The sequence below is a fragment of the Scyliorhinus canicula genome, chromosome 1 (assembly GCF_902713615.1).
Source record: "Scyliorhinus canicula chromosome 1, sScyCan1.1, whole genome shotgun sequence".
In the NCBI taxonomy this organism is placed as follows: domain Eukaryota; kingdom Metazoa; phylum Chordata; class Chondrichthyes; order Carcharhiniformes; family Scyliorhinidae; genus Scyliorhinus; species Scyliorhinus canicula.
Window position 1 is genome coordinate 24,205,929 of NC_052146.1, and position 19,988 is coordinate 24,225,916.

At 48.2% G+C, this 19,988-nt stretch overlaps 1 protein-coding gene across 1 annotated transcript in view; it reads right to left on the reverse strand.

The window, feature by feature from the left end:
* LOC119951523 (probable E3 ubiquitin-protein ligase HECTD4) overlaps window positions 1-19,988 on the reverse strand; it is a 415,771-nt gene that overhangs the window by 49,151 nt on the left and 346,632 nt on the right. The window contains 2 exon segments of the mRNA XM_038774748.1: window positions 3,797-3,948; window positions 5,086-5,309. Of these exon segments, the coding sequence (XP_038630676.1) occupies window positions 3,797-3,948; window positions 5,086-5,309 (376 nt within the window).

The window sequence follows — 19,988 nt, forward strand, 5'->3', positions numbered from 1 at the left end:
ATTCACCCACCATCATCTGGCCTGGAGTTGCAAAATCATACCAACTGTCCTGGCTTGAGACAATTCACACCTCTTTAACCTGGGATCACCCCCTATCTCTGGATCTGTAATGATTTGATTACCCGCAAATGCTCGCATTCCAAGCATTGTCTGGCATCTCTGACTTTGTCTATATAAACGTTTCTGCAACATAGCTGTCCATTCACCTGAGGAAGGAGCAGTGCTCCGAAAGCTCGTGTTTGAAACAAACCTGTTGGACTTTAAACTGGTGTTGTAAGACTTCTTACTGTACTCCAAAGATGTGCAGATTAGGTGTATTGGGCATGCTAAATTGCCCCTTGGTGTCCAAAGGGGACAGCACAGTAGCACAGTGGGTAGCACTGTTTCTTCACTGTTGCTCCAGGGTCCCAGGTTCGATTCCCGGCTTGGGTCAGTGGCTGTGTGGACCCTGCAAGTTAACCCCGTGTCTGCGTGGGTTTCCTCTGGGTGCTCCGGTTTCCTTCCACAAGTCCCGAAAGCCGCGCTGTTAGGTAATTTGGACATTCTGAATTCTCCCTCAGTGCACCCGAACAGGCACCAGAATGTGGCGACTAGTGGCTTTTCACAGTAACTTCATTGCGAACAGGCGCCAGAATGTGGCGACTAGGGGCTTTTCACAGTAACTTCATTGCAGTGTTAATGTAAGCCTACTTGTGACAATAAAGATTATAAACAAAAAAGTTAGGTGGACTCGAGTAGGGCGCTCTTTCGAAGGGTCAGTGCAGACTCAATGGGCCAAAAGGCCTCCTTCTGCACTGTAGGGATTTTATGAATCTATGAGATAGCCTGTTAGTTGCTCTGCTTATTCTGGTTCCAAATGCTCAGTTTTCCTTTGCTTGCTCTTATCAACCTGCGCTTCTGAAAACTTTCCAATGTTAAGTACTTCTCCTCTGGTACTGTTTAGCGATTGAATGGTTTATAGCAATAGTGAAGGGCACTTTCAATACCAAAAGGTACACAGTAAGTGTAATATAATTTTAGCCCTCATTTGTTCATAAAGACCCCATTTTAACCTTGAGTACTCTTTTCCTTCTAATGTAATTATTAAAATCTTTCACTAGATATCCTGCGCAAGTTCATCCTGTTCTATTTTGCTGATCTTGCTATCTTTGTTTGTTTCTTTTGCTGTTCTTTACATCTTTTTCAGTCCCCTTGATTTACACTATTATTTGAACTTTCATATGCTCTTTAGTTTTATGTCATCGCTCACCATTAGTTGACTACCTGTTTTATTTAGCAAAATACTTCCCATTATTGGTCATATATTTTTTTGTTTCTTGAACACCTCCCATTGTATCCATACTTTTAGTTATGACCAATTTACTGTTGTTAGTTTGTCTCATGCTATTAAATGTAACAGTATCAAAATCTAGAATCTTGTGGAATCTTATCTTTGAACTACATTTCAAACCTAATATTGAGGCTCATATGATCACTGTTAGATAAATGTTCCCTTACCAACTTTGGTTTATCACTCAATGCCAAACCCACTGTGGGCTGTCCTCTTATTGGTATATTGTTCCAGAAAACTTACATGAATGTACTCAAGAAATTAATTACTTTTCTGACTTGAGCTACTCTGTTTTTCTCAATGCATACGAAAATTAAAACCTCCCCTTAAAACAACTTTCCCCTATCTACAAACTTCTCTAAAAATGTCAGAATTAAGACCATAAGACTTGGAGCAGAATTAGGCCATTCAGTCCATCTAGTCTGCTCCGCCATTCAATCATGGCTGATATGTTTCTCATCCCCATTCTCCTCCCTTCTCCCCATAACCCCGACCCCCTTATTAATCAAGAACCTATCTATCTCTGTCTTAAAGACACCCAGCCTTCTGTGGCAATAGGTTCCACAGAGTCATCACCCTCTGGCTGAATAAATTCCTCCCCATTTGTTTTATTGAATCGTCCCTTCAGACTGAGGCTGTGCCCTCGGGTTCTAGTTTCTCCTACTAGTGGAAACAACCTCTCCATGCTCACTCTATCCTGGCCTCTCAATATTCTGTAAGCTTCAATGAGATCCCTCCTCATCCTTCTAAACTCTATGTAGTACAGACCCAGAGTCCTCAACTGTTCCTCATATGACAAGCTCTTCAATCCAGGAATCATTTTTGTGAACCTCCTCTGGACCCTCTCCAAGGTCAGCACATCCTTCCTTAGATACAGAGCAAAAATTACATTTAGTCACCTCATTACTGATATCAAAGTGGCCCAGTGACACCTTCCATTACAGTCTTACATCCTCTCTTCACACTCAATTCCACAGTAAGAAGTCTTGCAACACTAGGTTAAAGTCCAAGAGGTTGTTTCAAACACTAGCTTTCGGAGCACTGCTCCTTCCTCAGGTGAATTCACATTCACCTGAGGTGTGAATTCACCTGAGGTGTGAATTCACCTGAGGAAGGAGCAGTGCTCTGAAAGCTAGTGTTTGAAATAAACCTGTTGGACTTTAACCTGGTGTTGTAAGACTTCTTACTGAGCTCACCCCAGTCCAACGCTAACATCTCCACATCATGGCTACTCAATTCCACTCATTGAGTCTCCAGAGTTGATAACTTTCCTTTACCTTTATCTGCTGTTACTAATGTTGTAACATTATCAAATAAATAATAGATTATGTTTAATCAATAGGGCTACCCTTTCTCCTCTTCCAGTCTCCATATCCTTTCTTAAATATTTTAAGCTTGCTGCAAAATAAATTCCTGTACTGAATCTAGAAGAGAATGACAACAGATTGGGGTATATTCTGAAGTCAATAAATTTGAAAAAGTGAGGGTAGAACAAACTGAACAGAAGATAATCACCATGTGATTAACACTCAAAATTGACAAAAAAAGCTAAAGCTTATCTATGAAACATTTCAACTTCGACAAGATTCTTAAGATGAACAATGGTCTGCAAGAGAAGCTCTCATTAAATGATGAGGCATTCATTCAGAGTAAGTTCAGGGCCATAATGAACTGCCTGACGCAGTGAAGAAGAAAAGTTCCGGCGATTTCCTGGACATTGTTCATATTATTCCTTGCATTGTTACTCCCCCAGACACTAGCACTAACAACGTGAGAGGGAGGTGGATGAGACCTCAATGTCAAATGTGCAGAATAACCTCTGAGGGCTAACTGTTTATGTCCTCTTTTCATATAATTGCATTTCCACCCAAATATATTGAATGCATAACTACTTGTGCTCCAAGTACATGGCAGTATTGCACTATATGAAACCAGGGCACCCTGGGCAGCACTGTGGCGCAGTGGGTTAGCCCTGCTGCCTCATGGCGCCGAGGTCACAGGGTCGATCCCTGCTCTGGGTCACTATCCGTGTGGAGTTTGCACATTCTCCCCGTGTTTGCGTGGGTTTCGCCCCCACAAACCAAAAGATGTGCAGGGTAGGTGGATTGGCCAAGCTAAATTGCCCCTTAATTGGGGAAAAAAATGAATTGGGTACTCTAAATTTATTTTAAAAAACAGGGCTACCTGACAAAATCATAGGATGGCTGCATAGTTACTATGACCTGCAAACCAAAAGATGTAATTATTATAACATTGAGAGCACCAATGAGCTAGATCACTAGCTTGCACAAATGCTGTGGCTGCCATATGCACATTAGTGTAAAATATCCACTAGATTGTACAATAAGTTGATTTATAACTTTGCACTATCAGAATACAAAGTTCACTTCCCTCTCACCTTAATGATATTTTGAGTTACCTAAAATCCTGATTGAAGAGGGGAGAACCCCAAAAAACACAACAAACCTGACGCTGTTCAGCACAGACCTGTCTTTGCCTGGAGGTTTGGCAATTGGTCTTTTTGTGCTAACTACTTTCCCAGGGTGTTGTTCCTTTCCTCCTTTACTGTACTTGCTCTTGTCGAATTTCGGTTTGGGTATGCCGTACTTTCGTAGTATCTTGCAATTTTAAACAAAAAGCAGAAATGGCTCAATTACATATGGTACAAAGCAATGCATGCTTCATTCAATGGGTAGATTAGCATATGACAGAAAAGATGACATTTTACAAACACATTGCTTGCACATGATACTACAACATATTTATTTGTATGAAAAAGGAACAAGCACAATAAAATTCCTCAAATAACTGACGAACCAGAGTTGACATGACCAACAAGCATTTCCAGTGTAAAACTTACTGCTTTATTTTATTACTTTTTATATATAAATTTAGAGTACCCAATTATTTCCAATTAAGGGGCAATTTAGCGTAGCCAATCCACCTAATCTGCACATCTTTGGGTTGTGGGGGTGAAACCCACGCAGACATGGGGAGAATGTGCAAACTCCACACGGACAGTGACCCAGGGCCGGGATTTAAACCCGGAACCTCAGCGCTGCAGTCGCAGTGCTAGCCACTAGGCCACATGCTGCCCTTTACTGCTTTATTTTGACATCATACTTGATTTAAACAAGAATCTGCTATTGCCTCAACCAGCGAGCAAGGAAATACTTTCCACATAGGTTTACGGTGAGGGGAGAGAGATACAAAAGAGGTTGATGAGCATCTCGAACGAGCTGCCAGAGGCAGTGGTAGAGACGGGTACAATTTTTTCCTTTAAAAAAGTTAAGACAGTTACATGGGAAGGGTGGGTGCAGAGGGATATGGGCCAAATGTGGGCAAGCAGGACTAGCTTAGTGATAGAAACTGGGCAGCATGGACAAGGTGGGCCAAAGGGCCTGTTTCCATGCTATAAACATCTATGACATGATCATGAGGTTGCAATCCCCTTCCTGCCTAAGTACCAATATACTGTACTCTAAGAATGGTCTTGTCTTGTCACTTAGCGAGAATAACAAGATCCAAATATTAATGAGATTAATGACTAGTTGCTTTGTTTTTGATAGTATTAGTATTAACAATAAGATTGTTCAGAAAAAGATCTTTAAGCAACAAAGCCGAGATCGGGCATTACCCAATACATGGCAATAGGCAAATCATTGGCTACCAAAGTTACACTATACATAATGACTGATTTTGATCTACCAAATACAAACAAAAACAACCAAAACCTTGGTCTGAAGAATGCACACCTGTGTGAGTTGATCCTCCAGAACTTTTTTTGGTGGCCGGACATTGGTGAAAAATATTTGCAACAAGTTTCCTGGTGTCTGAGAGTTGATTTGTTCTTTACTGAGAAAGATGTCAGAGACTTTTATAGGTTTGGCTGGAGCCAGACTCAGCATCTGCTCAGAATGTATACAGCTTCGGAATATCTCTGCAAGAACATCTCGTGCTCCAGGAACCACTTTCTCAGCTGTGTGAAAACGGAGCATAACAAACCTTTTTACACTGAGATTCTGAAGAGGTTTATTTATTGGTACACTTTAAAAAAAAATACAACTCACCCTGAACATTAAAGAGAAATAAAAGAACTTTATAGCACCTTTCACAATCTTGGAATGTTGCAAAGTGCTTTTCAGCTAATTAAGTATATTTGAAGTGTAGCCACTGTTGTAATGTAGGGATCGCAACGTACAACTGCTATACAGCAATGAAATAAACAACCAGGTAATCTGCTTGTGCTGTTGCTGAGGGATAAATGTAGACCAGGACATTACGAGAACTCCCCTGCTCTTTGTACAGAAATGCCATGGGATCTCTTGCATTCACTTGGGAGGGCAGAGGGGGCAAACAAAGAGATTTATCAAACAGTGCACTGGGACATAAGATGGGTGGGGATCTAGCCAGCAGTATGCAAATAATTCTTTATATTACAATGATCGATGCCATTGCATCAGGTGGGTTTCAGAAGGACCTCATAACAAGGCATTGGAAGCAGCAAATAGACAGAACATCCACCTATTTAGCTCCTTCACTCTTCGTACAAGCCAAAAATATGATTTTGCCTTTTTCAACCGTTGCGCTGCTACAGATCCAGTCATAAGAGCATAAATCTAAACATGGTCAAGCACAAAACACTACTGTTAGCACTGTGAATCCATTGGAGAATGTTAATTGTATGCATTTCGAATACCATGTACAAGAAAAATTATGATGGAAGAACTTCAAAATATATATACACACACACACACACACACGCACACACACAGTAGAACAACCATCTCTGGAAAAACCTTGTGATGGATAACAAAGAGTCTGATCCCCTCCACTTTCTCTTATGTCCATGGTTTTACCTAATTGCAGAAGAGTGTGCAACTGTTAAGACTCAATGGATTTAGCCACAACTATTCTAAAAACACCACTAAGATGCATGAAACCATGTCCCCCGGAAGCTCAAAAACCTATTAAAAAAACCCAAAAATTCTTTAATATAATGTTGTTTGGAAAGTGGCAACTTGGTACCTGATTTGGTAGTGTTGCACAAGTAACAAATATCAGCCTGCACATAGAAGATTATGGTGGTCACATAATGGTCACTAATTCTGTATTGCTTCAGAATGTAATTCAATGCCTGGGTCAATTTTACATAGCTATGATATCAAGGTATTAATTTTCTTGATGTTCTGTAGGTAAAGAGTTATCAGGAGCATCTGATACTGATGTAACTTTTTTTGGAAGATCTTTTTATTGATTTTACTCTTATTTAAACAGTTGTGTGTATACATTACATTTTTCTTGCCCGCGCTAATTTACTTTATTGTACAGAGGTTTATTTTGTCCTTCATTAACTAACTCTAAATTTATATTTTAAAAATGCACATAGTGTACCCAATTCATTTTTTCCAATTAAGGGGCAATTTAACGCGGCCAATCAACCTACCCTGCACATCTTTGGGTTGTGTGGCCGAAACCCATGCAAACACGGGGAGAATGTGCAAACTCCACACGGACAGTGACCCAGAGCCGCTATCGAACCTGGGACCTCGGCGCCATGAGGCTGCAGGGCTAACTAACTGCGCCACCGTGCTGCCTAACTCGATGTACATTTTGTTACCCTCTGGATCGGTCTACAATTCCTCCTCTTCCCTTTCGTCGTTCCCCCAGCTTTGGCTTCAGCATCCTCTTCTCTTGTGGTTTCCCTGTCTGCCTTCCGCACCGCCTCCCCCCCCCCCCCCCCCCCCCACCCCACCCCACCGCCCCTTACGCCCGCCCTCGTTGCCCTTTGGTTCCTCAACTATCTTGTTTTTTTTTTTGTTCTTGGCTTACTCCTCGTTGCTGGCCTAAAACAGGTTTTGGAACAGGCCGATGAACTGCCCCCAAGTATCCAGGAAGCCGTCCTCTGACCCTCGGATGGCGTACTTAATCTTCTCCAGGTGGAGAAATTCCGAGAGGTCAGCGAGCCAGTCTGCAGTTTTGGTTGGTGCTATCGATCGCTAGCCGAGCAGGATTCTCCGGCATGCGATTAGGGAAGCGAAAGCAAGGGCGTTGGCCCCCTTCCCCATGTGTAACTCTGGCTGCTCCGATACCCCGAAGATTGCCATTATTGGGCATGGCTTAACCCTCACCCCCACAACCTTGGACATTGCCTCGGAGAAGGCTGTACAGAACCCAGCAAGTTTGGGGCAAGCCCAAAACATGTAGGTGTGGTTGGCTGGATCCCTCTGCCACTGCTCACATTTGTCCTCCACCTCCGGGAAGAACCTGCTCATTTGGGTTCTGGTCAGGTGTGCTCTGGGCCCCACTTTGAACTGCATTAGGCTTAGCCTTGCACAGGAGGAGGTGGAGTTCACCCTGCTCAGTGCTTCGCTCCAGAGTCCCTATTCTACTTCTGTCCCCAGTTCGTCCTCCCATTTTTGTCTGGTCTTGTCCAGTGGTGTTCGGGCTCTGTCCAGCAGCTGTCCATATATTTTCCCACATAGCCCCCCCTTCTCACTGCTTGTTCCTATCAGGTCCTCTAGTAGTGTGTTTTCTGGGGCCCCGGGGTACCCTACTGTCTCTTTGCGGAGGATGTGTTTTATTTGGAGGTATCAATTCCTGTCCTTTTGCTAGTTTCCACTTCCTCGTCAGTTTGTCCAGCGTCGCCAGTCTGCGCCCTACGTAAAGTCACTGACCGTCAGTGCCTCCAAATTTTTAAGGTGGTATCTAGCATGGCTGGGGGAAATCCCCAGGAATGCCTCGCTTTTGCCTAGGTTAAGTTTGTAGCCCGAGAAGGTTCCAAACTCTTTTCAGCATTTGCAGTATTGCCTTCAGTCCCTCCTGTGGCTTTGAGACAGAGGAGCAGGTCATCTGCATAGAGTGAGACTCTGTGCTCTCTGTCTCCTCTCCAGATTCCCTTCCAGCTTTTCACGTCCCGAAAACTAACTCGAACAAGAGTGGCGACAGGGGGCAGCCCTGTCTTGTTCCTCTCTGAAGCTGGAAGTATTCAGAGCTGGTGGTGTTAGTTCGGACGCTCGCTTTGGGAGCTTTGTACAGGAGCCTCGCCCAGACGGTGAATCCCGCTCCTAGCCAAAATCGTTCCAGTACCTCGAGGAGGTAGCTCCACTCGACACTGCCGAAGGCCTTTTCTGCATCCAGGGAGATGATCACCTCTGGTGTTCTCTCCCGGCCGGGGGGGGGGGGGGGGGGGGGGGGGCATTTATTACATTCAGCAGCCGCCTGATGTTCGCTGTGAGCTGCCTACCCTTGACAAAGCCCGTTTGGTCCTCTGTGACCACCTCTGGTAAGCAGCCCTCCAGCCTTCTGTCCAGGACCGTTGCGAATATTTTCACATCCACGTTCAGTCGTGAAATGGGTCAGTTATGATCCACATTCCGCCAGGTCTACAACTTTTTTGGGTATAAATGAAATTGTGGCCTGCACTAGCGTGGGGGGCAGGGTGCTCATGCCAGTGAGTCTGCGAACATGTCCCTTAGGTGTGGGGCCAATTTTTTGTAGAAGTCTGCCGGAACCAGTCGGGTCCCGGTGCCTTCCCCAACCGCATGGAGTTGATGCTATCTTTGATTTCTCCCAGGTCTATTGGTGCTTCAAGCTCTCTCTTTCTCTCTCTCTCTCCCCCCCCCCCCCACACAACTGGTAGTTCCAGTCTGTCTAGGAATTGTTTAATTCCCGCGTCCCTGTTGGGGGGCACGGAGATGTACAGTCCCCGGTAGATCTCAAATGCCCGATTGACCTCCTTTGGCTCTGTTACCAGTCTGATACTAATGTAACTTTGATGAAATGTAACAGAGAACTGGTGGAAAACAGAAGGACAGCCCTGTGGAGAGCACAGAAATGAACAGAGATCTGCGAATAAACAAGAATACTTTTTAAAAGATGAACAATTAATGGTGGCATTCTCAGGGTTAACAGGCAAACCCTAAAGAAACCCCATTTAGACCCCAAACTCAGGGTAAAACACTGTTCACAAAACTAATGCCCCTCATTACTTGAACTACATGCCTAAAAAGTGAAAAATTATATTCCATTGCTACTATGCGTGTCTGAGAGCATATCACACATCACAACCACACAGAGCCCGATTGCACTTCAATCACCAATGGTCTCCAGTAGAGGACAGGATGTCTATTTTAAAGCTACTCCATCATACATTCACCTGCTCCAATGAGAAAACAGTACAAATAGAATTTTACAGATGGGGGGGCTTCCTGCACTGACATCGAAAACGTTGGCAGGAAACACATCTCCTGCTAATGTCGGCTGCCTCGCAGCCATTTAATGTTTCGAGCATTAATTGACTGGTGGCCACTGCTGAGATTGCAAGTAGTCTCCAGATATTAAGTCTCGCAGCCAGGATAGAGGTAACGGTGGTGGTCTCATGGCCTAGACAGAAGGGGAGGCCCAGGGATTCTGATAGTAAGGCCGTGAGGAGAGAGCACTTTGGACAATGAGGGGGGCAATGTGGTAAGGGGGGCAGTGAGAGGGGTTCCAATCCTGCTTGCCAAGATTGAGCAGGCTGACTAGCAGGCTCCACCTGTTCCTGAACATCTCCCACTGGCTGAAAAATCGAAGCCCGGCAGGAAGCGACCCTTAAGTGGCCTTAATGTGGCCAGATAAGGGCCTCAACTGGGCAACGGTGAGCAAGAGGCTAACTCTGCACAACTGAGGAAAGGTTAGCAGCAGGTGGGAGAGCAGTGGAACTGCTATCAAGGTACTTTGACAGGTTCTTCTGCCTGCAAACACGTTGGCGAAGTACCATATATCTCTACCCTATAACCTCCAGTGCAGATTATTATTTTATTTATTGCAGACACAAGTCAAATACGTGTCTGCAATAAATAAAATAATAATTTTTATTATTGTCACAAGTAGGCTTACATTAACACTGCAATGAAGTTACTGTGAATAATATGTTCACCTCTTAGTGTTTCAAAGTGCTTCATACAGTGAACTTTTGTAACTTAGTACTTTGCTATATGGACAAAACATAGCGGCTCTTTAATGGTAGGACCATCACCCAAATATTTGTTTATTTAAAAAATGTTTTTATTGAAGTTTTACATTTTATACACTGTATATTCAGCAAGAATATACGTGTCGGTTACAATATACAAGTAATTGACTTCCGGTTGCGGTGATGCGGAGCTAAGCCGCACGTTCGGTAGCTCCCGCTTTTTTTGGTCTTTTGGGCTCTTTTAAGGGCCCGTAGCAGTACTGGTAGGACTTTTCCCCGTGTGGGAACACTTCCTCTAAGATTCTCCGCCGGTGGATGGCCTGGACCAGGAGCAGAGCGGTCAAAAAATCGGCTTTGGAGCAGAGAAAGGTGCGAGGCAGGAAAAGCAAGATAGCGGCGGGCGGGGAATCAGCGCTCCTTCAGGGAGCTGAAGGCAGAGATCCTGGAACCGCTTAAGGCCTCCCTGGACAAGCTCATGGCGACCCAGACGGCTCAGGGTGCGGAGATCCGAGAGCTTCGGCAAAAGGTCTCAGAGAGCGAGGATGAACTCCTGGGCCTGGCAGTGAAGGTGGAGTCGCACGAGGCGCTCCACAAGAAGTGGTCCGCGAGGATGGAGGAGATGGAGAACAGCGGCCGTCGGAAGAACCTGCGGATTCTAGGCCTCCCAGAGGGGCTGGAAGGTTCGGATTTGGGGGCCTATGTGTCCATGATGCTGAACTCGCTAATGGGCACGGGGTAGTTCCAGGGACCCTTGGAGCTGGAGGGTGCCCATCGGGTGCTGAGGAATCCCAGGCCAAATGAGCCGCCTCGGGCGGTGCTGGTCCGTTTTCACCGCTTTGTCGACCGTGAGTGTGTGCTGAGATGGGCGAAGAAGGAGAGGAGTAATAAGTGGGAGAATGCGGAGATCAGTATCTACCAGGACTGGAGTGCGGAGGTGGCAAAGAGAAGGGCTGGTTTTAATCGGACGAAGGCAGTGCTTCACAAGAAGGGGGTCAAGTTTGGCCTGTTACAGCCGGCACGCCTCTGGGTCACTTATAAGGACCGCCAGCTCTACTTTGACTCTCCGGAGGAGGCCTGGGCTTTCGTCCAGGCAGAGAAGCTGGACTTGAACTGAGGACTCTGTCCTCCTTGGTATCCTTTCGCTTTTATCGGTTCAATTTGATGAAGTCTTTTTGCTGTTCTGCTTTTTGGGACTGTTATCTGTTTACTTGGGCGTTTTGTCACATCTGTTTTTTTTTCCACTGGTTGAGAGTTTAGGAGTGGTTCGCGGTCCTGTTGGGTCATGTGCCTGTCTTTTCCTGCGCTGGAGGAGCAGTGGGCGGGGCCGGCACTAGGGGACGGGGGCGCGGTGGTTGTGTTGAACTGGGGAGGGTCATTGGGGTGGCGGGAGCAGCCGGGGTCAGCAGGAGTCGGCTGACTTACGGAAGTACAATGGAAGGGGTTGCGCAGCTAGGGGGGGGCCCTAGCTTGGGGGGGAATAGTGGGGGGGGGTACCGGGTTGGTGCTGGAATGTCCGAGAAGGAGCATGTAGAGGGGGTCCGGATGGGGGTTTGTCGCCGTGGGGAACGGGCTGAGCGGGGGGCGCGGGCACGTGGCGGACTGAGGAAGGGTAATGGCTAGTCGATGGGGGAGGGGGGCAGGTAGCCTCCTGATCCGACTGATAACCTGGAATGTGAGGGGACTGAATGGGCCGGTCAAACAGACCCGCGTGTTTGCGCACCTGAAGGGGCTGAAGGCGGATGTGGCCATGCTTCAGGAGACGCACCCGAAGGTGGCGGATCAGGTTAGATTGAGGAAGGGATGGGTAGGCCAAATGTTTCATTTGGGGCTGGATGCAACAAATCGGGGGTTGGCGATCCTGGTGGGGAAGAGGGTGTCGTTTGAGGCGTTGAATGTGGTGGCAGACAGCGGCGGGAGGTATGTGATGGTGAGTGGCAAGCTGCAAGGGGAGCGGGTGGTGCTGGTCAATGTATACGCCCCGAATTGGGACGATGCGGGTTTCATGCGGTGCATATTGGGCCGGATTCCAGATTCCAGTCTGATAATGGGGGGGGGGGAGATTTCAACACGGTGCTGGATCCACCACTGGATCGATGCAGATCCAGGACGGGTAGGAGGCCAGCGGCGGCTAAGGTGTTGAGGGGGTTTATGGACCAGATAGGAGGGGTGGATCCATGGAGATTTGCGAGGCCGAGGGCCAGGGAATTTTCATACTTCTCCCATGTGCATAAGGCCTATTCCCGAATTGATTTTTTTCATTATGAGTAGGGCGCTGATTGCGAGGGTGGAGGATGCTGAGTATTCGGCGATAGCCATTTCTGACCAGGGTGGACCTCGAGCTGGGGAGGAGAGACACCAGCGCCCGCTTTGGCGCTTGGAGGTGGGGCTGCTGGCAGACGAGGTGGGCGGGCGGGCGGGTCCGAGGATGTATCGAGAGATACCTGGAGGCCAATGACAACGGGGAGGTCCGAGTGGGGACGGTCTGGGAGGCGCTGAAGGCGGTGGTTAGGGGGGAGTTGATCTCCATTCGAGCCCACAGGGAGAGGAGAGAGCAGAGAGAGAGGGAAAGACTGGTAGGGGAGATGGTGAGGGTGGACAGGAGATACGCGGAGGCTCCGGAGGAGGGATTGCTGAGGGAGCGGCGTCGGCTGAGTTCGACTTGTTGACCACCAGAAAGGCTGAAGCTCAGTGGAGGAAGGCACAGGGAGTGGTGTATGAATATGGGGAGAAGGCGAGCAGGATGCTGGCGCACCAGCTCCGTAAGCGGGATGCCTGGGAGATTGGTGGAGTTAAGGATAGGGGAGGAAATGTGGTGCGAAGGGGAGTAGACGTTAATGGGGTCTTCAGGGACTTTTATGAGGAACTGTATCGGTCCGAATCCCCAGCGGAGGAGGGGGGGATGGGGCGCTTTCTGGACCGGCTGAGATTCCCGAGGGTGGAGGAGGGACAGGTGGAGGGACTGGGGGCGCCGGTTGAGCTGGTCAAAGGGATTGGGAGCATGCAGTGGGGGAAGGCGCCGGGGCCGGATGGGTTCCCGGTCGAATTTTATAAGATGTATGCAGACCTGTTGGGCCCCCTGTTGGTTAGGACCTTCAACGAGGCAAGGGCGCCGTCTCGGGCGCTGATTTCCTTGATCCTTAAGCGGGACAAGGATCCCCTGCAGTGTGGGTCATACAGGCCGATCTCACACTTAAATGTAGACGCCCAGCTGATGGCGAAGATTTTAGCCGCGAGGATAGAGGACTGTGTGCCGCAGGTTATCCACGATGATCAAACGGGGTTCGTGAAGGGGAGGCAGCTGAACACTAACATACGGAGGCTCTTGAATGTTATAATGATGCCGGCGGTAGAAGGGGAGGCGGAGATAATGGTGGCGTTGGACGCGGAGAAGGCCTTCGATAGGGTTGAGTGGGGGTACTTGTGGGAGGTGCTGGAAAGGTTCGGGTTTGGGGAGGGGTTTGTCAGGTGGGTGAGGCTGTTGTATGAGACCCCGATGGCGAGCGTGGCCACAAATAGGAGGAGGTCGGAGTATTTTCGGTTATACCGAGGGACGAGGCAGGGGTGCCCCAAGGAACACCGAGTGTCGCTCTATGCGGATGACTTATTGTTATATGTGGCGCACCCGGTGGGGGGAATGCCGGAGGTGATGAGGATTCTCAGGGAATTTGGGGATTTCTCAGGGTACGCTCAACTTGGGGAAGAGCGAGCTATTCGTTGTACACACGGGGGACCAGGAGGGGGGGGATTGGTAGGCTCCCACTAAAATGGGCGGAGAGGAGCTTCAGGTACCTGGGGGTCCAGGTGGCCAGGAGCTGGGGGGCCTTGCATAAGCTTAACCTCAAAAGGCTGGTGGAGCAAATGGAGGAGTTGTTCAAGAGATGGGACATGTTGCCACTGTTTCTGGCGGGTAGGGTGCAATTAGTCAAGATGACGGTGTTCCTGAGATTTCTGTTCCTGTTCCAGTGCCTCCCCATCCTTATCCCGAAGGCCTTTTTCAGGTGGGTTAACAGGAGCATTGATGAGACCATCAATTCACGCGACACGTGGTTAGAAGTGAACAGTGGTTTTAATCGTCTTACAACAGAGCCTGCCTGTGACGAGATGAACTCCAGATGAACTGGCAGGCAGGCTCACAACAGCAACCTTTATACTTGGGTTTTGGGGATGGGGGGGGGGAAAGAGGAGAGCCATGGCCGGAGCCCAGTACAAGCTCCTCATCGCCCCCTATGGTTAGAGCCGCGCAACTACACATGATGTTTGGTGACTGAGGGAGTATAAGGGTTCATTTTTATTTAAAGTCTAGTATTTCTTTTATTTAGTTAATTAACTTAAAAGTTGCTGTTTGGTCTATAAGGAGGTGAATTTTGAATCAGCTTTAAACAAGGTTCTACAGTGCAGGGATCCCTCGTGGCCGTTCCCCTTCAAAACAAGTATACTGTTTTGGATGTTGTTGGGGGGGGGGGGGGGGGAGATGACCTACCGGGGGAAGGCCCCAGCGGCCAGGTCTCTGGCACTGAGTCTGGCTCTGGGGCTCAGAAGGGAAGGGGGGAGCATAGAAAAGCAACAGTAATAGGAGATTCAATGGTTAGGGGAATAGATAGGAGATTCTGTGGTCACGAGCGAGACTCCCGAAAGGTATGTTGCCTCCCGGGTGCCAGGGCCAGGGATGTCTCGGATCGTGTCTTCAGGATCCTGAAGGGGGAGGGTGAGCAGCCAGAAGTCGTGGTGCACATTGGTACCAACGACGTAGGTAGGAAAAAGGGTGTGGAGGTAATAAACAAGTTTAGGGAGTTAGGCTGGAAGTTAAAGGCCAGGACAGACAGAGTTGTCATCTCTGGTTTGTTGCCGGTGCCACGTGATAGCGAGGCTAGGAATAGGGAGAGAGTGCAGTTGAACACGTGGCTGCAGGAATGGTGTAGGAGGGAGGGCTTCAGGTATTTGGATAATTGGAGCGCATTCTGGGGAAGGTGGGACCTGTACAAGCAGAACGGGTTGCATCTGAACCAGAGGGGCACCAATATCCTGGGGAGGAGGTTTTCTAGTACTCTTCGGGAGGGTTTAAACTAATTTGGCAGGGGAATGGGAACCGGATCTGTAGTCCAGCAACTAAGGAAGCCGATATTCAGGACGCCAAAGCACGTAGTGATGCAGTGGGGAAGGTAACACTGACAAAGGAGAGTACTTGCAGGCAAGGAGATGGGTTGAAGTGTGTATACTTTAATGCAAGAAGCATCAGGAATAAGGTGGGTGAACTTAAGGCATGGATCTGTACTTGGGACTACGATGTGGTGGCCATCACGGAAACTTGGATAGAAGAGGGGCAGAAATGGTTGTTGGAGGTCCCTGGTTATAGATGTTGCAACAAGATTAGGGAGGATGGTAAAAGAGGTGGGGGGGTGGCATTGTTAATTAGAGATAGTATAACAGCTGCAGAAAGGCAGTTCGAGGGGCATCTGCCTACTGAGGTAATATGGGTTGAAGTCAGAAATAGGAAAGGAGCAGTCACCTTGTTGGGAGTTTTCTATAGGCCCCCCAATAGCATCAGATGTGGAGGAACAGATTGGGAAACAGATTTTGGAAAGGTGCAGAAGTCACAGGGTAGTAGTCATGGGTGACTTCAACTTCCCAAACATTGAATGGAAACTCTTTAGATCAAATAGTTTGGATGGGGTAGTGTTTGTGCAGTGTGTCCAGGAAGCTTTTCTAACACAGTATGTAGATTGTCCGATCAGAGGGGAGGCCATATTGGATTTAGTACTTGGTAATGAACCAGGGCAGGTGATAGATTTGTTAGTGGGGGAGCCTTTTGGAGGTATTCTGTGACTTTCACTTTAGTTATGGAGAGGGATAGGTGCGTGCAACAGGGCAAGGTTTATAATTGGGGGAAGGGTAAATACAATGCTGTCAGACAAGAATTGAAGTGCAGAAGTTGGGAACATAGGCTGTCAGGGAAGGACACAAGTGAAATGTGAAACTTGTTCAAGGAACAGGTACTGCGTGTCTTTGATATGTATGTCCCTGTCAGGCAGGGAAGAGATGGTCGAGTAAGGGAACCATGGTTGACAAGAGAGGTTGAATGTTTTGTTAAGAGGAAGAAGGAGACTTATGTAAGGCTGAGGAAACAAGGTTCAGACAGGGCGCTGGAGGGATACAAGATAGCCAGGAGGGAACTGAAGAAAGGGATTAGGAGAGCTAAGAGAGGGCATGAAAAGTCTTTGGCAGGTAGGATCAAGGAAAACCCCAAGGCCTTTTACACATATGTGAGAAATATGAGAATGACTAGAGCGAGGGTAGGTCCGATCAAGGACAGTAGCGGGAGATTGTGTATCGAGTCTGAAGAGATAGGAGAGGTCTTGAACAAGTATTTTTCTTCAGTATTTACAAACGAGAGGGGCCATATTGTTGGAGAGGACAGTGTGAAACAGACTGATAAACTCGAGGAGATACTTGTCAGGAAGGAAGATGTGTTGAGCGTTTTGAAAAACTTGAGGATAGACAAGTCCCCCGGGCCTGACGGGATATATCCAAGGATTCTATGGGAAGCATGAAATGAAATTGCAGAGCCGTTGGCAATGATCTTTTCGTCCTCGCTGTCAACAGGGGTGGTACCAGAGGATTGGAGAGTGGCGAATGTCGTGCCCCTGTTCAAAAAAGGGAATAGGGATAATCCTGGGAATTACAGACTAGTTAGTCTTACTTCGGTGGTAGGCAAAGTAATGGAAAGGGTACTGAGGGATAGGATTTCTGAGCATCTGGAAAGGCACTGCTTGATTAGGGATAGTCAGCACGGATTTGTGAGGGGTAGGTCTTGCCTTACAAGTCTTATTGACTTCTTTGAGGAGGTGACCAAGCATGTGGATGAAGGTAAAGCAGTGGATGTAGTGCACATGGATTTTAGTAAGGCATTTGATAAGGTTCCCCATGGTAGGCTTATGCAGAAAGTAAGGAGGCATGGGATAGTGGGAAATGTGGCCAGTTGGATAACAAACTGGCTAACCGATAGAAGACAGAGTGGTGGTGGATGGCAAATATTCAGCCTGGAGCCCAGTTATCAGTGGCGTACCGCAGGGATCAGTTCTGGGTCCTCTGTTGTTTGTGATTTTCATTAACGACTTGGATGAGGGAGTTGAAGGGTGGGTCAGTAAATTTGCAGATGATACGAAGATTGGTGGAGTTGTGGATAGTGAGGAGGGCTGTTGTCGGCTTCAAAGAGACATAGATAGAATGCAGAGCTGGGCTGAGAAGTGGCAGATGGAGTTTAACCCTGACAAGTGTGAGGTTGTCCATTTTGGAAGGACAAATATGAATGCGGAATACAGGGTTAACGGTAGGGTTCTTGGCAATGTAGAGGAGCAGAGAGATCTTGGGGTCTATGTTCATAGATCTTTGAAAGTTGCCACTCAAGTGGATAGAGCTGTGAAGGCGGCCTATGGTGTGCTAGCGTTCATTAGCAGAGGGATTGAATTTAAGAGCCGTGAGGTGATGATGCAGCTGTACAAAACCTTGGTCAGGCCACATTTGGAGTACTGTGTGCAGTTCTGGTCGCCTCATTTTAGGAAGGATGTAGAAGCTTTGGAAAAGGTGCAAAGGAGATTTACCAGGATGTTGCCTGGAATGGAGAGTAGGTCATACGAGGAAAGGTTGAGGGTGCTAGGCCTTTTCTCATTAGAACGGAGAAGGGTGAGGGGCGACTTGATAGAGGTTTATAAGATGATTAGGGGAATAGATAGAGTAGACAGTCAGAGACTTTTTCCCCGGGTGGAACGCACCATTACAAGGGGACATAAATTTAAGATAAATGGTGGAAGATAGAGGGGATGTCAGAGGTAGGTTCTTTACCCAGAGAGTAGTGGGGGCATGGAATGCACTGCCTGTGGAAGTAGTTGAGTCTGAAACGTTAGGGACCTTCAAGCGGCTATTAGATAGGTACATGGATTAGGGTAGAATAATGGAGTGTAGGTTAACTTCTTAAGGGCAGCACGGTAGCATTGTGGATAGCACAATTGCTTCACAGCTCCAGGGTCCCAAGTTCGATTTCGACTTGGGTCACTGACTGCGTGGAGTCTGCACATCCTCCACGTGTGTGCGTGGGTTTCCTCCGGGTACTCCGGTTTCCTCCCACCGTCCAAAGATGTGCAGGTTGGGTGGATTGGCCATGAAAAATTGTCCAAAATTCTATGATTAACCTAGGACAAAAGTTCGGCGGAACATCGTGGGCCGAAGGGCCTGTTCTGTGCTGTATTTCTCTATTTCTATCTAGTACAAGGTACAGGCTCAACACATGTTGTACCATACAGTGTGGATTATTAGTGTTTATAATTCACCACAAGCATTACGGGGTTTGTGTGGGCAAACGGGACCCCAAGGGTGAGAAGGGTGTTCTTGGAGCGGGGCAGGGATGGGGGGGGGGGCTGGCACTGCCCAACCTCTGTGGGTATTATTGTGGGCGTCCTGTGTGGGCACAAGTCTGGAGGCGCTGGTAACGGCGCCGCTGCCGCTCCCTCCAACGAGGTATACCACGAGCCCGGTGGTGGCGGCTACCCTCAATATTTGGGGGCAATGGAGATGGCACAGGGGGGAGGTGGGGGCCTCGATGGGGTCCCCGAGACAGGGGAACCACCGGTTTGTCCCGGGGAGAATTGATGGAGGATTCCTGAGTTGGCACAGGGCAGGTGTTAGGAGGTTGAGGGACCTGTTTGTAGACGGGAAGTTTGCGAGCCTGGAGGAGCTGGAAGGGAAGTTCGGGCTCCCCCGGGGAACACCTTTAGGTACATGCAGGTAAGGGTGTTTGTCAGGCGGCAGAGCTCCCTCTGCTGCCGCCACGTGGGGTTCAGGACAGGGTGCTCTCGGGGGTGTGGGTTGGAGAGGGGAGGATCTCGGCAACGTACCAAGTGATGCAGGAGGTAGACGAGGCCTCGGTGGAGGAGCTGGAGGGTAAATGGGATGAGGAGCAGGGTGAGGAGATTGAAGAGGGGATGTGGGCGGACGCCCTAGGAAGGGTGAACTCCTCCTCTTCTTGTGCAAGGCTTAGCCTCAAACAGTTTAAGGTGCTGCATAGGGCTCACATGACCGGGACAAGGATGAGCCGGTTTTCTGGGAGCGAGTACAGGTGTATTAGGTGCTCAGCGAGCCCAGCAAACCATACCCATGTGTTCTGGGCATGCCCAGCGCTGGGGGAATTTTGGAAGGGCGTAGCAAGGACGGTGTCGAGGGTGGTAGGATCCAGGGTCCAACCGGGCTGGGGGCTCGCAATATTTGGGGTTGCAGAGGGGGGGGGGGGGTTCTTTCTGTTCTTAGTATTTTCTGTTATTGATATTTTGTGAAAATGTGAATTAAAATTATTTAAAAAAAAACAATATACAAGTAATTCCCCTCTGCCGCCTGACAAACACCCTTACCTGCATGTACCTAAAGGTGTTCCCCGGGGGAGCCCGAACTTCCCTTCCAGCTCCTCCAGGCTCGCAAACTTCCCGTCTACAAACAGGTCCCTCAACCTCCTAACACCTGCCCTGTGCCAACTCAGGAATCCGCCATCAATTCTCCCCTCGATCCACCCTCCTCCCACCCCCCCCCTCCTTTTGTTGCTTCAGGGTCCTTTCCTGGGTTGCTTATTATACATTAGGCAGCTATCCTCTATTTACATGTGTACGGTGTTTTTCCTTTCCCCCTTTTTATCAAATGGCTTCACCCACCCTCTCGTCT